Source organism: Puntigrus tetrazona, chromosome 5, assembly GCF_018831695.1.
Source record: "Puntigrus tetrazona isolate hp1 chromosome 5, ASM1883169v1, whole genome shotgun sequence".
Lineage (NCBI taxonomy): Eukaryota > Metazoa > Chordata > Actinopteri > Cypriniformes > Cyprinidae > Puntigrus > Puntigrus tetrazona.
Window position 1 is genome coordinate 10,324,845 of NC_056703.1, and position 17,350 is coordinate 10,342,194.

Genomic DNA, 17,350 nt, shown 5'->3' on the forward strand with positions numbered 1-17,350 from the left:
ATCAAAAGTGAGAGTAAAGATTTGTACATTGTTAGAAAAAAAACTATCCTACAATGGCTAACGTAACTTATAGAGTTAAAATATTAAAATAGAAAACAGTTCTTTTAAATTGTAGTATTTCACAGTATTACTGTTTTTATTGTATTATGATAAACTGAACACAGGCTTGGTGAGTATGAGAAACCTTTATTATTATTATTATTATAAGAGCTCCTAATGAATGTCCTAATTAATAATAAATGGTCCTAATTCAAACAGCCATGTCGGTTATAGAAGTTTACATGTCTTCTTCCACAGGCTGACCTGATTTCAATTTTAAAATCACCTGTGAAGTAAAAAGTAAATAAAATGTAAATAACAAAATGTGTGTTAATAAGTTAAAAAGGCGTGATTTTGATCATGTGCACACCTCTTTCAGCTGAGCGATTTCCTTGCTGTCTACGTTCCTCTGAGCATTGTTGGTGATGGCTTTCACTCGAGTTGCATAGCTGTAAGACATAAACATATTTTAAAATGTATATAATTGTGTAAATACCTTAACTAAAGCCTTATAAATGCATTAAAATGTATTAGATAGCCTCCAAAACTATCCAAACCTAACTGTTTGCACTAGAAACCGGTTCATAATTCAGATAAAACCATTAAAATAACATAGTAAGACACACAGATTTTCAATATCAAGATGGGTAAATACGCTTTTGATAAAGTTAATCTGGGAGTTTATTATATTTTGAGTTCTGCAAACTTTAGGTTTACAGTGACACGAAGTTCACAAATATAAAACAAATTCAGTTTAATTCTACAGAAGGCAATAGCATAATTATTCAGTTAAGTTTGGTTCGATAGCATTGTCAGCATTGAAAAATATTGAAGCATTGAAATCTCTGTTTTTGTTTTCATCAGATGTGAAATTGAAATCGAATATGGCTCGTTTAGGGCTTAGCTAAAACCAGGATTAGGCCATAGTTCAATTAGGACATTTAAGTCATTTTTATAAACATGCCTTAGTAAAAAAGCATTACTGGTGTGCATCTTAAGACAAAACAAAGGCACAGACATCTTTTAAGATCAGTGAGTGCAAGCTTCTTTCAGTTGAAAAAGTTCATATTTACATTTAATCAAAGACTAGGTTCAAGCCTTGCCTGTGAAACTGTGCTGTCATTAACTTTTTAAGTTCTCACATGAGTGAGGTGAGAGTTTCGTCCAGGTTGCAGTCAGAGGGAGAGATGTTGAGGAACATGAGGGTCTTGGCATTGCCGCCCAGCGAGTCCTGCATGAGCTGGGTCAGCTTGTTGTTGCGATAGGGCACATGAGGCTGCTCCATTGACAGAGCTGAAATTACATCTCCAAGGGCACTCAGAGATTTGTTAATAGAGTTTGCCTCCTGGGGAAAAACATACACAAAATGTGGGACAAACTGATTGTTGTGAGAGGCGTTAGAAAAAGTCCAAGACAGAAGTTGGGAGTGAATAAAAAAGAATAATTAAGAAAATGTCTTTGCCTTAGCAAAATATGTTAAGAAAATAGCAGAAAAACTTTTCAAAGTAAACATTTTTAAATGACAAAACAACAGTCAAGCATTTGGACACTTTCTGATTCTCAAACTTTGTAAAACATTTTAATAATCATGTTCGGGTTGACGCGAAGTGTCCAAATACTTTCTGGGACCACTTTAAATCAGCTTTTATATTTTATTTGTTCCGAACAACCTTCAGCTGGTCATCTTTGGCACCAGTTTTTGCTGCTCGTTCACTTCCAGCCAGGTCCACCAGACTGAGCTTCCCGAAACTCACGCTCCCATTGGTCAGGTTCCGGCTCTCAATCATGATGCCAATGATCAGGTGAGAACGGGAGCTCTCTACATTCATCTCTACAAAGAGTTTTAATAAAAATAGAAATATCTCAAAATTATATATAAAAAATTCAACTTGCTCCAAATCTGCTATTTTTCAGGCAGACATACTCTCTTTTATATATAATAACCCTTAATCACTCATTCAGGCCTGTTCTCAGACATATTATACAGTAGAACTCACAGGCCTCCTTCTTTGTTACAAAGTTGGCTTCAATGCGGGGTCATCGCGTTCTTACCATTTATTCATACTGAGTGTAACTAAAGCAATTAATCCAAACCATTTAGCCGGACTCTTTCAAAGTTTCATTAAGCACGTACTTGTGGCTGCAATGTGGCGGTTTGCACAGCCCTGCTCAAATAATGCAAAGAGTTCGCCAGCGCTGGTGGCCTCTTTTGTCTCTGCTCCCTGGGCAAACACAAGCCCCTTCCTGTCCCTCTTAATTTCGATTCGCTTGCTGAAAGCTTCAGCGGGGCTCACAAAGAGATCCTGCAGGCGGTCGTTGTACAGCTCCAGCATGTAGGCTGAAACCTTAGGACGGCCAAAAGAGAGAAGTTTAATGGATATTGTACATCAGCACAGCTCAAGAAACACATGCTTAGTGTACCTTAAACTCAAATTTAGACTCATTATCCTGAATGATCTCAAAGATCTTGGTGAATGTTCTTGGAATGATTCCCGGGTTCCTTCGATCTCTGTCTCCAACCATTGTGAAGGTTTTCCCTGAACCCGTGTGGCCATACGCAAAAATGCATACGTTAAATCCATCGATCGCACACTGGATTAGCCTAGGAAAAATTTATATCTTAGCATCTTGGGGAAATCTGTCCAGGTGTCACATTCTGTATATTTTAAAGAAATTGTTCTCTAAAATACATTTCGTTATCATTTATTCACTCTCATTTCATTTCAGACCATACGAGGTCATTTGTTTTGTTAAACCCCTGAAACTGAACATAGAAGGCACCTCACATGGGCCAATATTATTATACTTTTATAGTGTTTTTTGTAATTTTGGAACTTGACAACCCTAGTCCTCGTTCACTTCCATTATATTGAATAAAGTGCCCAGGATATTCTTCACAAATTCAGTTTTTGTCTTCCACAGAAGAAGAAATCCATTCAGGTTTGAAGCCACATGACAGTGAGTAAATGATGACAGAGTTAAATTTTTGAGCGAGCTATTCTAATCCTTAATTTCCATGTTTAGTACGGGTCATTTCTCATCATGTCTGGGTATCACACTCACCCACTGGACTCCGTGAAGACCTCCTCCTGTGTGCACTCTGGGTTGAAGATCTTGTCAAACTGAAACTCACGAGGCCCTCGAGGAGTCTCCAGGATCACGGAGTAGTCATCAAGACAAGCGATGATAGCGTGACCTTTTTTTGCCTGTTCTGCACGACTCAGTGGCCTTATTCGACAAAATACTCTGATTTTACCTGTTTAAGACCAACAATAAAGTCAGTGATAGCCTGTTTGATTGCTGACTTATATTTAAGATTCTACACTATTTTACTATATTTATTATTGAATTTACGCCATCTCCTTTTTTTCATATATTTTTTTTTTGACAAAATACAATTTTGTTTTTAAGTAGAATTTCCTGCTTTTAGTCATTCAGTTGCATTCAGTAACAGAAAAGGTATTTATGTTAAAAAATATTTTTGTTTTAAACTTTGAACTTTTTTGAATCTTGAAATATGTATTTCCATTTCCACACAATAAAAGATAATAATAGATAAAATAAGGCTAAAAAATATTTTTTGAATGTTAGCGTGCATATCAATAATAATCTTCATTTTTTTTAATACAACTATAAAATACAAAAAAAAAAACAAAACCAAACTATGTCTGGGAAAGCATTCAAGGGTCTTGGAGATATTTGGCCCAAAGCCGCAGAATAAATAGTACATAACCACAAAAGGGATTTTTCAGTTCATGTTGTATCTGGCAACATTTCCTGTTTAAGAAACAATTTTATATCTTCAGCCAAACTTTATGAGTGTAATATGCAATACCTTTCATGTCCTCCACCATGTTGTAGTACTTTTTCCTCAAGGTTCTTTCAGTTGTGTAGTTTTCAATAATCTTCTTGTTTTCATCTTTGATTTGCTTCAACTGGAGAGACACACAAGGAATATAAGGCCATAAATGGCAAAACAAGAAAAAATGATCGCATGCAATTCAATCGCTATGACATTTTAGAGAGTCTATTATTAGTTTAGATTAAACACTGAAAGATGTTTTTCTTGGCTGCCATTACCTCAGCTTGCAGTAACAACAGTTGCTGCCCCACACTTTTATCAGTTTCAGAATTTAAGAATCCATTCTTTCGGTAATCCTCCTCAAATTTCTAAAAAAAAAAAAAAAAAAAAAAAAAACGTCATTATGGAGTGGGAATGAATGCAGAATAAAAGTGAGTGTGCCGTACCGTGACTCTTTCATCCACCTCTGCTCTCCATGCCTCGGTCGTGTCAGTCTCTAAGAATAACGCAGAAAGAAATAACCATATAAACATCTATAAAGAGACTATTCACTTACACATGTATTAATTTATCTCTTTACCAATGACAGTGGGTTGAGCCCCTGCTCTGATGCACTCTAGAGCCACCTGCATGACCTCATGATGGAGTAATTTGGCCTGTGAACCATCCCCCACTTGTGCTTCCACCCTGAGATATCATGTGCGATTCAGTTAGCAGCGTATATTCAAAGTTTGATAGATTAGAGTTAGTTCACCCCAACAAATAAAAATAGGCGTGTGTTTCGCTTACCCATCCTTACATATACATAGTTTCATAGGTTTGATGTTAGGGGTAGGTTTAAGGGTGGGTTAAAGTGTAATGAATGGGTCAACAGTGTAATTATAAATGTAAGTACAAAAATGTATTACAAATATAATTACATACAGGTATTTTTATATAAAGTACGACACAATTTTCTATCATGCAGTTTCGGCAGATCACGTAAGAATTGCATGATTAGTGACAATTAGTCAGCAGAAGTGAGAGAACAGTGTTTATTACTTTGGAAATATGGATATTTATCTATCAAAAACGCATGGATTGGTTACAGGAGGCCTTTATTCACCGCATATACACCTAGGATGGCTTGAGGGTGAGTAAAACACACGCTATTTTAAATTTTTGGGTGAACCTTTAAAGATATTGAGACTCTTTTCCAACATTTTCTGCTGTGCCTCCTCTTGTTCCTCGTGGCTCTTCTGGCTGGACTCTTCCACAGTTTGGTCAAGATTTTCTTTAATCTCTACCAGAATTTTCTGGTTGTCTTCTGCCATTTGGTCAAACTGCTGTTTAGCCTCTGTTAGCTCAGCGTAAACGCGATGAGCCTGGAATAAACAATGCAAGGATACTGTTTTGTTCAGTCATTATAAATTTGTAGGCTAAAAGTAAGATTTTGTTAGCAATTCGTGTTTTATTACTGTGTCATGTTGTGGAACAAAAACGTATTTCAGACGTATTTTTTATGCAATAAACCTGTTGTATAACAGCACTGAGAAGGTGAGCATATGCTGATTGTTCCACAGGATCTATCACGCGCTCCTGTCCTTCCATAAGGATTGAGATCTCTCGCTCTCTCTTCAAGAGGTTATCCTTCAAAATCTCCAGCCGAGCTTCAGCTCCATCTAGCGGTACATCTGCATCACTGCTGTCCTGTTGGCAGAACAGAGTCTATTCACAAATTGCTTCGCATCTGTAAAAATCGATGCCTGGTAAATAGCACAACATGTCCTGCTCGCATGGAATCTTCCGGTTTATATTCTTTACATCTGGAATTTCCTACCTTTTCTTCAGATGTATTTTCTGGTTCTTTTTTCTCTTGAATGGCCTCAAGCACCTCCTGGACCTTCCCCATCTCTTCTCTGGCCAAATGCAGCTCCTGCAGTGCTGTCAAACAGACAGAGACTCAAATACCATTGCCTATCAATTACATCTTATTATTTGTGTTTTTAATCTCATAAACAGCGTACGATACTCTTACTTGATGCCTGGTGGTTGTGAAGGAGGTCCAGTCGCGAGGAGAACAATTCCATCATCTTGTTCTGTAAAAGTTTCCACTGATGCTTTTAGTCTCTCTATAATATACTTAAACAACAGCACATATATATATATATATATATATATATATATATATATATATATATATATATATATATATATATATATATATATATATATATATATATATTTGTGTGTCACCACCACAATCTGATACCTTTTCTTGATCCCATGAAGCCAAATCCTTTTGGTTTCTCTCCTGAAGCAGTTTGTGTTGCCCCTCAAGTTTTTCATTTAGATCCTCTAGTGTCTGAAACCGGGTAAATAAAATATTACACAGTAAAAACAGCCAGATGACAGCAATAATTCAGAAAAATTTTATAGCCTACTATAAATGTCACTAAGATTGCATCGTGTTCTGGTTTAGCCCCGAATTAGTAATTACATGTACCGTGTTCAAGTCAATGAGAATTTGGGAAATGAAGGAGATAAAACCAATTTGATGATGCTTGTGACTCACCTTGACCTTCTCCTCCCAGTATGAGTTTTTTCTGGCCACCTTTTCCTGGTAAATTTCTAGGATTCTCTTCAGGGTGTTGAGCTTATTTTGATAATACTTCCTCATTCTTAGAACCGTTTTTTCCTACACAAATGAATATGTTTAAGCATGGATAAAATCACAATGTAGTTGCTGTTCATCTGACTGAATGTTCAGTACACAAGCGTATCACCTGATTCTCTTGTGATGCTGTGAGAAAGTTCTCCTCAAGTTCTTGAATCATCTCCTGATGTCTGCTCTTCATTGCAATCATATCATCTCTTATCTGTTGGTACGGTAAGAGTCATATAGACTAAACTAAAATATATAGTGGTCCTTTTATTTTTTAAGTATAAAATAGTTTACCATTAAAGGGTTACTCCACACCAAAATGAAAATTTAGTAATTAAGCTGCAATGTTGTTCCAAACCTGTAAAAGCTTAGTTTGTCCTCTGAACACAATTTAAGCACAATGTTTTATATAAAAATGGGAGGTTTGTCAAGGTGCCATTGTCAAGTAATGAAAATCATCTTCAAAGAGACCCAGCTTTCCTGCAAAAAAACCCCTCAATTTGTGTTCCGAAGACGAATTAAGCTTTTTAAGGGTTTGGAACGACATGGAGGTAAGTGATTAATGACAACATTTTAATTTTGGAGTGGAGTAGCCCTTCAAAGCTTTTATTAAAGCCACTTAGTAAGTCTTTTTTACCCACAATATCACTCGCAAAAAATTAATTACTATGACCACATAAATAAATTGAATTATAGTACTGAATTATGTCTGGTATGATATTCGAGTAACACCTTTATGGTTTGGTGTTGATGAAGAGGTACTTGAGCCTTACTAATGAAGGTACCTACATCAAAAATGTGTAAAAAGCTGTTATAGTTGCGTGCATACTAAACTTCTTAAATGAGTACATTTTAATGCTAACAGCTCTGTATTGGGCAAAGTGAATAAAATGACTGAAGGTGTGTACTGGAAGCTGCTGAGATTTGTCTGTTGAGAACTAGTATAAATTCTGGGTTTTGAGTTGTTCAAGAATGTGTGGTCATGAATGGGCTTTGAAGAACCAACAGCACATGACATCAGATGAGGCGTCTCGTTCCCACCCTATGGCCCCAGGACAACAGAGGGAGTGACGGACATGTGACTAATGCAAGAAGCAAACCTAAACTAAAATAATGCATCACTGACCAAAACACTCTGGTTAAGGTTACATCTGCTGGATAAATCTATTCATAAATACAACAAGAAAACAATGCAGAGTGCACAATAGTGCTTGAAGGAGTGATATCCACATACTTGGGTTATGCATAGCTTGGCAGAGTCATATGGGATAAACATCTTGACATCCACTGGAGCCTCATCTTCAGGATGTCTTACACTTGCACTCATAGAAGACATATTGGGTGCTGTGATTAAAATCACATAGAATTTAATACATTTCAGATCAGTCTTCAAGTATGCCCAATCTCCACTGGCGGGACCTACCTTTTCCAATGCGTTTTGGACGATGGTGCCGGTCTGAGCCGATCCAGCGCTTAAACGTATTCCATTTGAGTCTACCTTTCCTCAGCCATGAGGCCTCACATTTAGCTGCACCTTCAAATATTAACATGCAGTTACAGTGACATTTAACTCTTCGAGCTCTGTTGGGGAGTCTGGAGATTGTTTTACAAAGCCTCAGTGAGCAACTCCTCTACATGGGGTACAGATCAGTGACAGTCTTTTGTCCAACACTGATATGCCAAACAACAGGGTGCAGTAAATGTAGCTTACAGTAAAAGGGTTTATTAACTAGACTGATAAATGGGGTGTATTCATCTTATATAGTCGGACACACAAACACATATCCAATTAAACAATACCATTCAAGTACAAAAATGTATTAATTTGTCTTTACATTTTTTAATTCATTTTTAAATATTAATTATATATGTTTACAGTTTTACATATACATTACAAATACATGCACATTATTTTACTTTTTAATTATTATGTATTTATTTTATTATATATTAATTTAATTAAACAAGGTTTAATTAAATAGGCAATTAAGTGAGAGTTGAGCACAAAGTAATTACTGCATGCACTTTATTAAATGAACAATTACATAACTATCAGAATATTCCACAATAACACAGAATAAAGCTTTTAAACTACCTAAACATGTCTGTGCATGACAAAACACATTTATATATATACCTTGGGTTTGTCCACCAAAAAAAATTAAATTCTGTCATCAACTACTCACCCTTCTGTCATTCAAAACCTGTATAATTTTTCTTTTGTCTGTGAAGCACAAAGGAAACTATTTTAAAGAATGTCAGTAACCAGGCAGTTTTGTACTAATGAAGTCACTGGTTACCAACATTATTCAAAATATCTCCCCAAAAAAACATGGTTTGGAGTAAATGATGACAGACATTAGACTATCTTTTTAAGTACTCAAATACAGAGGTTATTTTCACTTCTTTTTATGCAGTTTCTTCTTGTAACATTTTCAGTGGCATAAACATCATGTTGAAACGCTTGTTCCGGATGTGCTCGCTTAAAAAGACAAAAAAGAAAAGCGTAAATGAATCAAACATTTTTTTTACAGAAGATGGTTAATGTGCCTTTTTTGATGTTTTATGAGTTTATAAAATGAGGTTTAGTTTTAATTAGATGAAGTTATTTTAGATACGGTAGTATTAAGATTTCATGAAGGTTAATTAGGTGTTAGCTTAAATGTCAAGAAAATATTAGACAATATTTAGAGTTTGGGTTATATTTAGATTCTGCTAGGTGACAAGAACATTCAACCCACCTCTATCTTTCTCCTGGTCTAGATGTGTATTATGGATGTTGCATGGTCTACGCCACTGGACCTCTTCTCTCAGATCAGGAACGCTGCCTGGCAGTTCCTCTGAGGACGCAACGGGGTGAGAAAGTACCACTCGGGTGGAGACCACTGGATCATCATGATATCGAGAAAGGTCAGTGGTCTCCCAGGCACCTAGAATAACAGAAAACACTATTTATAAACCAAAAAATGCTACTGCCTTTGAAATAAATGTAAAACTAATGCTAACTTGATGAGATTCCTACTTTAATAAACAGAACGCTGAATACATTTTAATCAAGAAAATGCGACTGGGATATAAATTTACATTTGATTAAAAAAACAAAACTATGAGGGCACCACTGATCTATATAAAACACTAGTGTCTGATTACACAAAACTCAAGGGATGTATTAAGATGAACGGAAGGAGTAGGCACTAGTGTGAATGTGATATTTACTTACGTTGTTTTGCTGCTGGGGCAACAGTATGGTTACGTAACTTCCTGCCCATGAAGTTCAAAGACATGGACACATTTTCTGCTCCGGAATTGACATACATGATGAGTGTTCGTATCTCTGTTTTGTTTGGAAATGATACAAAGCACACATGTCACGTTGAGACATTGCAACACTGTTTGCAGGTTACGCTCAGACGTGGCTCTACACGATACCAGCAGGATTCCTTCACACACACACACACACACACACATAACCATGCAAGCTGAGCAATGCTGCTCAAAAAGCTACACGCAACTCAAACAATAGCCTTTTCACAACAAATTTTAGAAATAGTCTCTGTATTGTCAATCTGACTGAATACATATTTAATAAAACAATAAAATCATCCCCCCAGCGTAATGTTAAAAAGTATAAACCTTCATAGCATTTTGCTAAGCTGTGAGGGTGTGAACACTCTTTTTGCTATATAAACAAAAGCTACCTATACCTATAAGCTAATAGACAGAACAAATTTACATTGAATACATTTCGGTGAATCACATAAACATTAACATAATCAGTGAAATCATCACTATTTAGACTTTAAAAATCAGGAAGAAATCAGAAGATCAGAGCGATTACCTGGATTCAGGATGACTCTTGACTGGGGTTAGTTGCAGGAAGACCTGGCTGGCAAACATAATAGAGAAAAACTGGAAAGATGCTTGTATTTGTGAGGAACCAAACTCTCAACGCTTGTTAAATATTAACCTCAGTGGATGAGGTTTCAGGTGGGATTAGTTTGCTTGAATGGCCGGCACAAGCTACAGACTGTCATCAGGTTTCCAATGTGTGAGATAGAGATTGTAACTAGATCTAGACAGGTCTGTCCCTGTAGTACAATGCTAATGGAAAACCTGAATTGTGTATGTTTATCAGGTTTGTGAATTACTGTCTTGCCTTAATAATGTATTTTTTTATGAATTGCGAACCATATGATCCAACATTATATTGCCATGACCAGCCTGGTATATGTCCCCATGCACTTGTATTGTAAAAAATAAATATTTTATACAGTAATTTGTGGTTTTAATTAAATTAAATCTGTAAATTATTACAGGGTTTTAATATGTTTAATATGCTTAGAGTAGAAAAAGCTGCCAATTGATTTATACTTGTTGGTATAAATCCAGTTGATTTCATTGAGTTGCACAAATGTTGAAAATCATAATTTAATTCATATGGAGATGACAACTAGTAAATCAACATACCTAGTTGTGTAAGCGGATGTTTGAACATCAAAAATTCTATATATTAGATGCATGTTTATGTCAAATAAAGAAACTGATAGTTTAGAGGTTCACATGATCAAGCATAGGGTGTTAGGAAACACTGGAAAAATTTAAAAAGCAGAGAACATGTCAAGATCTGTTTGAACAGTGTTAGGTCAGTCCTGTTCCTAAATGCAAGTTCTAACAGCTCTGCATTCATCAAAAAACAGCAATGACTGGCTGTATCTTTGTAGACCAATCAATGTTTTGTCTAAGGAATGTGAATTGATAGGTATGTTGTCTCATTGTTGTCATTATTCGGTTGGAGTGTTTAAAAGAATGAAGTAGAACTGGAAGCATTGCTTGTCTCTTTTTGTTCTTCAGTGGCTTTTTCCAATGATTTTTTTTTTTTATTAACCAGTTGTTCAATCTGATACCTTATGTGCTTTCATATCCACTGAACCCTGATTAAAATATTGCTCAACACAGTGCGTTAACAAATGCCAACAATTGTGTAAAACTGTCTACATCTTGCAAGCTTGACGGCTGGTAGCCAGCAATCGGAGTCTTCACAGTGTGTACTTTTGGAAACAGCATCTCCGGGGAACAAATACATTTAGAGAAAAGATTTTTAACACGATTTTTATCAACATGTTGTTGTTACTATTGTTGTTGTTTTATTTTACTTTATTTTATATTGCTCGCTTCAGTACTTTGGGATAAAGCTTGCTGTTTTGTTTTGGGGGTTTTTTCCCAGCTGCAGCATAGTTCATTGCATGCATGTGTAGACACATAAATGTTTAATTGTAGTTTTACACAAGGTGGCTCTGTTGTTAACCTGCTATGAAACGCTTAGACAATAAACCCAACAGATATGCCTTGAATTTGTCAGGAAGACAACTCTTTGCGTCTAACTTCATGTTCAGGCGTTGCATGAGCCAAGACAATGGCTGTCTGCTGATACTATTCAAACTGGCTGCCATGCCAGTGGAAAACAATGCTCCCTAAAAATAACAACATATGCTAAATTTTAAGTGAGTTGGTCTATGTGATCATATACTGTCTAATAACCATATATGTTGCACAATTCACCTGTGTGTCACCCGTGAGTGTACATGGGATGTCAAGTATGACCTGTAAATATTTTTTTGTCGTTATTATGGTGTGCATTTATTTCCTTTTACTTTAAAGTATGGTCATGTGATCTATGAGGCCATTCAAATCATGTAAAATAAAACAGCTTTCATTACGATGCTGAAACTAATCTTTTTAGATGTATTTAAACACGAATTCTTAATGTTATTTTCCTTTAAAAAAAAAAAAATAAATAAATACTGATACTGCACCTTTAAAAAAAACATGCACGATGCAGCCCACGGTTTTTCTTTTTGCGTACCATGGAAGTGTTTAACAGGGGAAGGAGGAAAGCGTACTGCTCGAGTCTACGCCCTGCTGTAGCTCAACAGTTCTGCTGATGTTGCTAGGTGTGGTCCTGTGAGTATAAATACAGCTCAACTCTCTCCTCCTGTTTCTTGCTGTGCTCTCGGTGTCGGTAAGTGGAAAGCTGGGATTTTCTTTACTTCTTACACGCTGTCGGTTTTTGGTTAAATGTATAATTCTTGCATATTTATAAGTTGTTTTTGTTTACTGAGAAGTAAATGCAAATGAGAATGAAAGTCTTTTTTTAAAAAGTTACTGATGAAAGTTATGCAACAACGTTATGCAATGGTATTGCTTTAAGAAGTTATAGAAAACTTTGCACGCTATAAAAATTCCACATCCAGGTTTTTTTCTGAGTTTAACGTTCGGTTCTTTTCATGTATTTGTTGTTCGTTTAAAATGCCAGATTCATTAAGATTCGTGCCAGACAACTTGGATGATTCATTCCTGAAAAGTGTACTGCTGTTTTGATATGTTGTATGTATTTTAATATATTCCAATGTGCCTTGTAGGTTGAGCTGTTGACTTCCAGGTGCCAAGATGACTTTAATTTCTGCCTTTCTTGAGCAGCTTGCCTATCAGGGCATGAAAGACAACACCGTACAAGACATCACAGTAAGTTTGTTCAGATTTCTGGAAAATTTGAGCAGCACCAGACCGAATGAGTCAGCCATAGGAATGTACTCCACTCCCCATTCTAGCCACTTTCATTCTGTTAAAGGGCAAGAGCGTCAGTATTTCTTAGTTTCCTTCCTAAAAATGACTTCTTGAAATTTTTATTGGATACATTTCTTACACTGGTCTGCTCTAAATTAGTTTAAAAACAGCCCACTGATAATCTTAAAGGGTTTTTAATAAGCCTCTCTCGTGTCTGTAGGAGGGGCAGGGCACAGTAAGGCCTTTTGCTCAGTTTAATCCAGCTGCGGATGCAGCTGTGTTGGACAAGGCTATCAAGACAAAAGGTAGGTATATGAATGCTGAAAAGTGAAGATGAATAAAATGCATCTATATCTTTGCATTCTGCAACTGTTTGCTCAGTTTCTGCACGTTCTCAGGTGTGGATGAGGTTACGATCATTGAAACGCTAGTCCGCAGGAGCAATGCCCAGCGCCAGCAAATCAAGGCAGCTTACCAGCAAGCAAACGGAAAGGTATAACATTCACTGGACCTGATATAAACGCATCTTTACGGTTTGGATCCTCCCTCACCTATCACGTTTTCTCCTCTGTGCAGCCTTTGGATGTAGCCCTGAAAGCTGCTCTTAAAGGTGAGCTGGAGGACGTGGTTCTGGGCTTGTTGATGACTCCAGCCCAATACGATTCCTTTCTGCTCAAAGGTGCCATGAAGGTAAAATTGACTAGATCTAGATATACTTCATCTTTTCGCTCCGCGTTTGGTCATAACTTAGTCTTTTTCTCTTCAGGGACTGGGCACAGATGAAGATACACTCGTTGAAATTTTGGCCTCCAGGACCAATAAAGAGATCCAAGATATTAAACAGGTTTACAAACAAGGTAACATTAATGCTAATTATCATCCAGTCATCCTTTAAATCTGTTTATGGCATAAGCGTCCAGTCTTGCTTCTGTAGGGCCAACAGTTTAGCCCTAACGTGCTTTAACACACCTCTCTGAAAGTTTCTTGTAATCCTGAAGATCTTGCTTTGCTGGTTTAGGTGTGTTTAATTAGAGTTGGAGCTAAACTCTGCCCCCCCCCCATAAACACTTATGATTTATTGTATACGAATACAGTGTATGTATATGTATGTATGTGTGTGTGAATGTATGACTTTATTGATTTATAGATTATAAGAAGGATCTAGAGGCGGAGATCAAGTCTGAGACAAGTGGAGATTTCAGGAATGCCTTGCTTTCTCTCTGCAAGGTTGGCTTTGCTCATATAGTGTTTCTCAATTCTGCCCCTCCCAGTACTACATGTTTTGGATGTCTTCTTATCAACATCTGATTAAACTTACTAAGAGAGTGATTTGTGACTTGAATTGGTACAAAATGTTTTTGCTCCTTTTTGTTAAACATTTTTTTTTTTTAATTCACAGGCTAACAGAAGCGAAGACAGAATTGTGCAAGATGACTTGGCTGACAAAGATGCCAGGGTAATTAAAGGTGTATTGTGTGTATGTGGTTGGTCATTTTATGTACATTTTCGTTTTGACCTCTGATTCTGTCTGTAGGCCTTGTACGAGGCAGGAGAGAAAAGAAAAGGCACAGATTGTAGTGTGTTCATTGACATCCTCACTACAAGGAATGCTTGTCACTTAAGGAGAGGTATGACTTCCTTCACCTCGGTTTTCAAAATAAGTAGTGAACGTTTTTCTAATTCACTTTAGTCATAATCTTTTATTTGTATTTAGTTTTTCAGCTGTACTCGAAGTACAGTAAGGTGGATGTCGCAAAAGCCATTGATCTGGAGTTGAAGGGTGATATTGAGAACTGCTTGATTTCTGTTGGTGAGATGCTGAAACCTTTTTATCTGTCTATCGCATTACATGTTGCACTTCTAAATGGTATGACATGCTATTAGTTCACTGCAAACTTTTCTTTAAATTGCCGTAGATGCTCTCTTAGATGTAGGGCCCTATGAAATACGTTTTTCTTTTTTGTTTTTTTTTCTGAAAGAATTGTTTTTTGCACATTTTTATTTAATTTTTCTTAATCAAAAAGCATGTCTTAATTCATTAAAATCATGAAACATTCATTTTCACATTAATTTATTAAATTATATGTTTAGGCCCTATATTTCACGTCTAATTATTTGAATGCATAAATAACTTTTAATTTATAAAAAAAAAAATCTTAAAGTAGTCTTATGAAATAAAAGGCATAAAACTTTAATTTATCTATGATTTGAGCAAAGTTTATTTTTTGGCAAAGGGGTTTTACTAATTAAATTAAAAATTTTTGATTATTCCTTAATTACTTTATATATTACATATTTATTTTGATGGGATGCAGTGAATACCTTTAAAGTTCAGTGTATGTGATGTGCAGCTAGTTTTACTTAAATCAAACGGTAAAATGCTCTCAGAGCAGTTCTGGAGATGTATGCCTGTTTATATCCTCATTTAGTAAGACAGCAGCCTCTAAAAACACTGCGTGCCTGCTCCATTCCTTAATTTAGGCATGCAGAACATACAGGATTCATATTTAAATCGATTTTTGCGGCTTAATATTTACAGATACTAGTCTATATCGCCATTTGATTTAAGTGTAACGACCAGTTTTTGATTAGTTCAATAAAAATGTGACCGATTCCGTAACATTCCGAGTTAATTTTTCATTGTGACTCTTCTTTTCAACAGTGAAATGCTCTGGAAACAAACCTGCTTACTTTGCTGAAAGACTAAATCAGGCAATGAAGGCAAGTGTAACTGAGAATCTAATGGATTCTTTTAAAAACGTATAATGCAGCTGTTTTAAATATGCAATCTTGCCTTTTCACAGGGCTCTGGTTATAAAGGCAAGATCTTGACCAGAATAATGGTGGGCCGCTCTGAGATCGACTTGGCCAAAATCAAGCAAGAGTACCAGAGCAAGTTTGGCAAGAGCCTCTACCAGGACATACAGGTAAATGTCAAATTTTAAATGGTCATCATTACACTCTTCAATACAGAAACATTAAGTATTATACTGTATAGATTCTTTTGTTAAAGATTGTGTTTTCTTTGTTTTAGGATGACACCAAAGGAGACTACGAGACGATCCTGCTAGCACTGTGTGGCAATTAATTGGTGTCTCTAATGAATGTATACATATGAAGACTTGCCAGCATACCACTGGCTATCAATATATTAATTGAACACCCCGTATAAACAACTGTAGTAAAATGAGAAACATTTTTGATAAATAAAAACTTGACTAAATGTATATGTCTGCGTAAATTCGTGCAAAGCTTCTACAGTGGTGTGTTGTGAATGGTGTATCTATTCATTTTTAAAGTCACGTTGACTCAAAAACAAACAAAAAACTTGCACAAAATGAAGTTTATTGACTCGGTGGTCACAGATCTGAAGGGGATCGCATACGCGTGTCGTGACAATTCTCAAAGGTAACAGCTCTCAAAGGTAAGAGGAAAACTCAATAAGTGGTCTTGCAAGAAGGTCAGCCAGTCGTACAGAAACACGGTTTGCTGCAGAGTGCGACAAAGACAACAAGGTGGTCCTGACTTTTATACCTTGTCACACCCCTCAAGGTTACAAATCTTAACAGCTGTAGTTTTCCACACATGAATAGGAGAGAAAGTATCACGGATTGGCTTTTTTTTTTTTTTTTTTTTTTTTTTTAAAGATACCTTCCCAGTATAGATGACCATCCTTCTCCTTATATAGTATAGTATAGCAGACTCTAAAGGTCATGTCTTGAAGGACTGGTTTTGTTCATTGTTCTATGATTTGTAAATCAACTTTAAGTTTCCAAGGTGCTTTCATTTTTATATTTGCAGTCTCCTCACTCTCTGTCATAAACAATGTGCGTGTTAAGTAGGCATTCATGAAGGAAAAAATGTCCTAGGTTCGCCTGTTTGCAGGCTTACAATAAAAATGTATTGTAAAAAGGTTTTGCAAATGTTATGACCTTTTTGTTTCAAGTAAAAGTTATATTTTATTTGGGTAAAGCTGCTTTAATGTTTATCAAGGAAATCTATCGATCTAACTAATTTTAAAAAAACAACAACCCTGTAACAGGGTTTAACCTGTTTAACATGTGTACCGAAACATTTACCACAAAAGATTCAGGATAACAAATTAGAATGTGTGGCAGAAACATGTTTGACGGCATCAATGGGAGTGGTAGGAAAAGAAATAAACTTTGAGACTTTACACTACTTACTCCACGGCCTAGACTTGCTGTCATGGCTGCCCGGCGCTGCAGTACCGATGTTATGAAGACAGGTGGCGCTGTTGATTTCTGGCTGTGAGCGCTCTCGAGGGCTGTGTGCTGATT

At 36.2% G+C, this 17,350-nt stretch overlaps 2 protein-coding genes across 3 annotated transcripts; one reads left to right on the forward strand and one right to left on the reverse strand.

The window, feature by feature from the left end:
- Positions 1 to 114: 114 nt before the first annotated feature.
- On the reverse strand, positions 115 to 10,499 carry si:dkey-96l17.6 (kinesin-like protein KIN-14I). Of its 2 annotated transcripts, none has more exons than XM_043240830.1 (23): positions 10,324 to 10,499; positions 9,706 to 9,819; positions 9,227 to 9,415; positions 7,909 to 8,019; positions 7,720 to 7,829; positions 6,607 to 6,699; positions 6,396 to 6,518; positions 6,093 to 6,185; positions 5,859 to 5,919; positions 5,661 to 5,764; positions 5,354 to 5,530; positions 5,042 to 5,205; positions 4,422 to 4,528; positions 4,288 to 4,337; positions 4,120 to 4,209; positions 3,875 to 3,974; positions 3,103 to 3,295; positions 2,461 to 2,641; positions 2,174 to 2,384; positions 1,710 to 1,870; positions 1,182 to 1,384; positions 410 to 488; positions 115 to 325 (listed from the first exon to the last, which is right to left on the reverse strand). In XM_043240830.1, exons 2-23 carry the CDS (start codon positions 9,800 to 9,802, stop codon positions 278 to 280), a joined length of 2,745 nt encoding a protein of 914 aa, XP_043096765.1. In that variant the 5' UTR covers positions 9,803 to 9,819; positions 10,324 to 10,499; the 3' UTR covers positions 115 to 277. The 2 variants fall into 2 exon arrangements, 1 of the variants encoding a protein (XP_043096765.1); XR_006251099.1 differs by having other exon boundaries at positions 271 to 325; positions 1,143 to 1,384; positions 10,324 to 10,498.
- Positions 10,500 to 12,378: 1,879 nt separating this feature from the next.
- anxa1a (annexin A1a) lies at positions 12,379 to 16,276 on the forward strand. The gene is made up of 13 exons (XM_043240819.1): positions 12,379 to 12,504; positions 12,905 to 13,007; positions 13,270 to 13,354; positions 13,448 to 13,542; positions 13,626 to 13,739; positions 13,816 to 13,906; positions 14,197 to 14,276; positions 14,449 to 14,505; positions 14,584 to 14,677; positions 14,764 to 14,859; positions 15,712 to 15,770; positions 15,854 to 15,976; positions 16,084 to 16,276. The coding sequence occupies exons 2-13, from the start codon at positions 12,933 to 12,935 to the stop codon at positions 16,135 to 16,137; spliced, it is 1,023 nt and encodes a 340-aa protein (XP_043096754.1). The 5' UTR covers positions 12,379 to 12,504; positions 12,905 to 12,932; the 3' UTR covers positions 16,138 to 16,276.
- The last annotated feature ends 1,074 nt before the right edge of the window (positions 16,277 to 17,350 follow it).

Coding starts and splice junctions, on each gene's coding strand:
- si:dkey-96l17.6 (XM_043240830.1), bottom strand. CDS start 9,802: ATGTATGTCAATTCCGGAGCAGAAAATGTGTCCATGTCTTTGAACTTC. Junction 7,830..7,908: donor TCCAAAACGCATTGGAAAAG/GTAGGTCCCGCC, acceptor TTTTAATCACAG/CACCCAATATGTCTTCTATG. Junction 2,385..2,460: donor AGTCTAAATTTGAGTTTAAG/GTACACTAAGCA, acceptor GGCCGTCCTAAG/GTTTCAGCCTACATGCTGGA.
- anxa1a (XM_043240819.1), top strand. CDS start 12,933: ATGACTTTAATTTCTGCCTTTCTTGAGCAGCTTGCCTATCAGGGCATG. Junction 13,740..13,815: donor TGCTCAAAGGTGCCATGAAG/GTAAAATTGACT, acceptor TTTTCTCTTCAG/GGACTGGGCACAGATGAAGA. Junction 14,277..14,448: donor CCTTGCTTTCTCTCTGCAAG/GTTGGCTTTGCT, acceptor TTTAATTCACAG/GCTAACAGAAGCGAAGACAG.